At 36.9% G+C, this 672-nt stretch overlaps 1 protein-coding gene across 1 annotated transcript in view; it reads right to left on the bottom strand.

Annotated features, from left to right (window-relative positions):
• Window positions 1-254: 254 nt before the first annotated feature.
• slc9a2 (solute carrier family 9 member 2) overlaps window positions 255-672 on the bottom strand; it is a 9,418-nt gene continuing 9,000 nt past the window's right edge. Inside the window, exon 14 of the mRNA XM_008328115.2 lies at window positions 255-283. Within this exon, the coding sequence (XP_008326337.1) occupies window positions 255-283 (29 nt within the window). The remainder of the gene's footprint in view (window positions 284-672) is intronic.

Genomic DNA, 672 nt, shown 5'->3' with positions numbered 1-672 from the left:
CCACTCCAATCTCTGCAGCACTGCTTTCAATATATTAATGTGTATTAATATATCACTATTTTTCATTCAGAGCCAGAACTGCAGTTTTTTTTAATCTTAATTTCACCTTAATTTCCTCCACCACCATGATTTTGCTTTTACCCTGCCTACCACTAGAGGGAAGCCTAGTACCCACATTGGTGTGTGCCCAGAATGGACAACCTTGCAAGGTGAAAAGGTACTTAAAGAAAAGAAAACATGACTTTGAAGGAAACTTAAAGCATCATTGGATTGGGCATTATGTCTAGAGCATAAAAATTACATTTATTTCAACAAAAATAAACAACGAGGTGTGTTGATAGTGTTCCAACTATAAATGGCCCGTGTATTATATAATGATACTGCACACAACAGGTAACGGGAATACATACAACTACAATATTTGCATAGAAACAACAAAACCAGCCATCACATTTAAAATATTCCTTCCATGAAATAAAAAGTTTTTTTCTTTAAATCACATCCGTGATTTGTCATTTTAAATGATAAAAGACAAAACTATGTCCACGGTCCAGTCTTCTCAGCCTGTTAGGACTCATTTTGAATTGTGGTTCAACTCCATTGAGAAATGACTGAAGGAAACAACACTGAGATCCTCAGAACTGCTGCGGCAGTGACAGTCCAGCTGCCCCC

This window comes from Cynoglossus semilaevis, chromosome 16, assembly GCF_000523025.1.
Source record: "Cynoglossus semilaevis isolate Cse_v1.0 chromosome 16, Cse_v1.0, whole genome shotgun sequence".
Classification (NCBI taxonomy): domain Eukaryota; kingdom Metazoa; phylum Chordata; class Actinopteri; order Pleuronectiformes; family Cynoglossidae; genus Cynoglossus; species Cynoglossus semilaevis.
The sequence above is the reverse complement of the archived record's forward strand: the minus strand, read 5'-3'. Positions and strand labels throughout refer to the sequence as shown.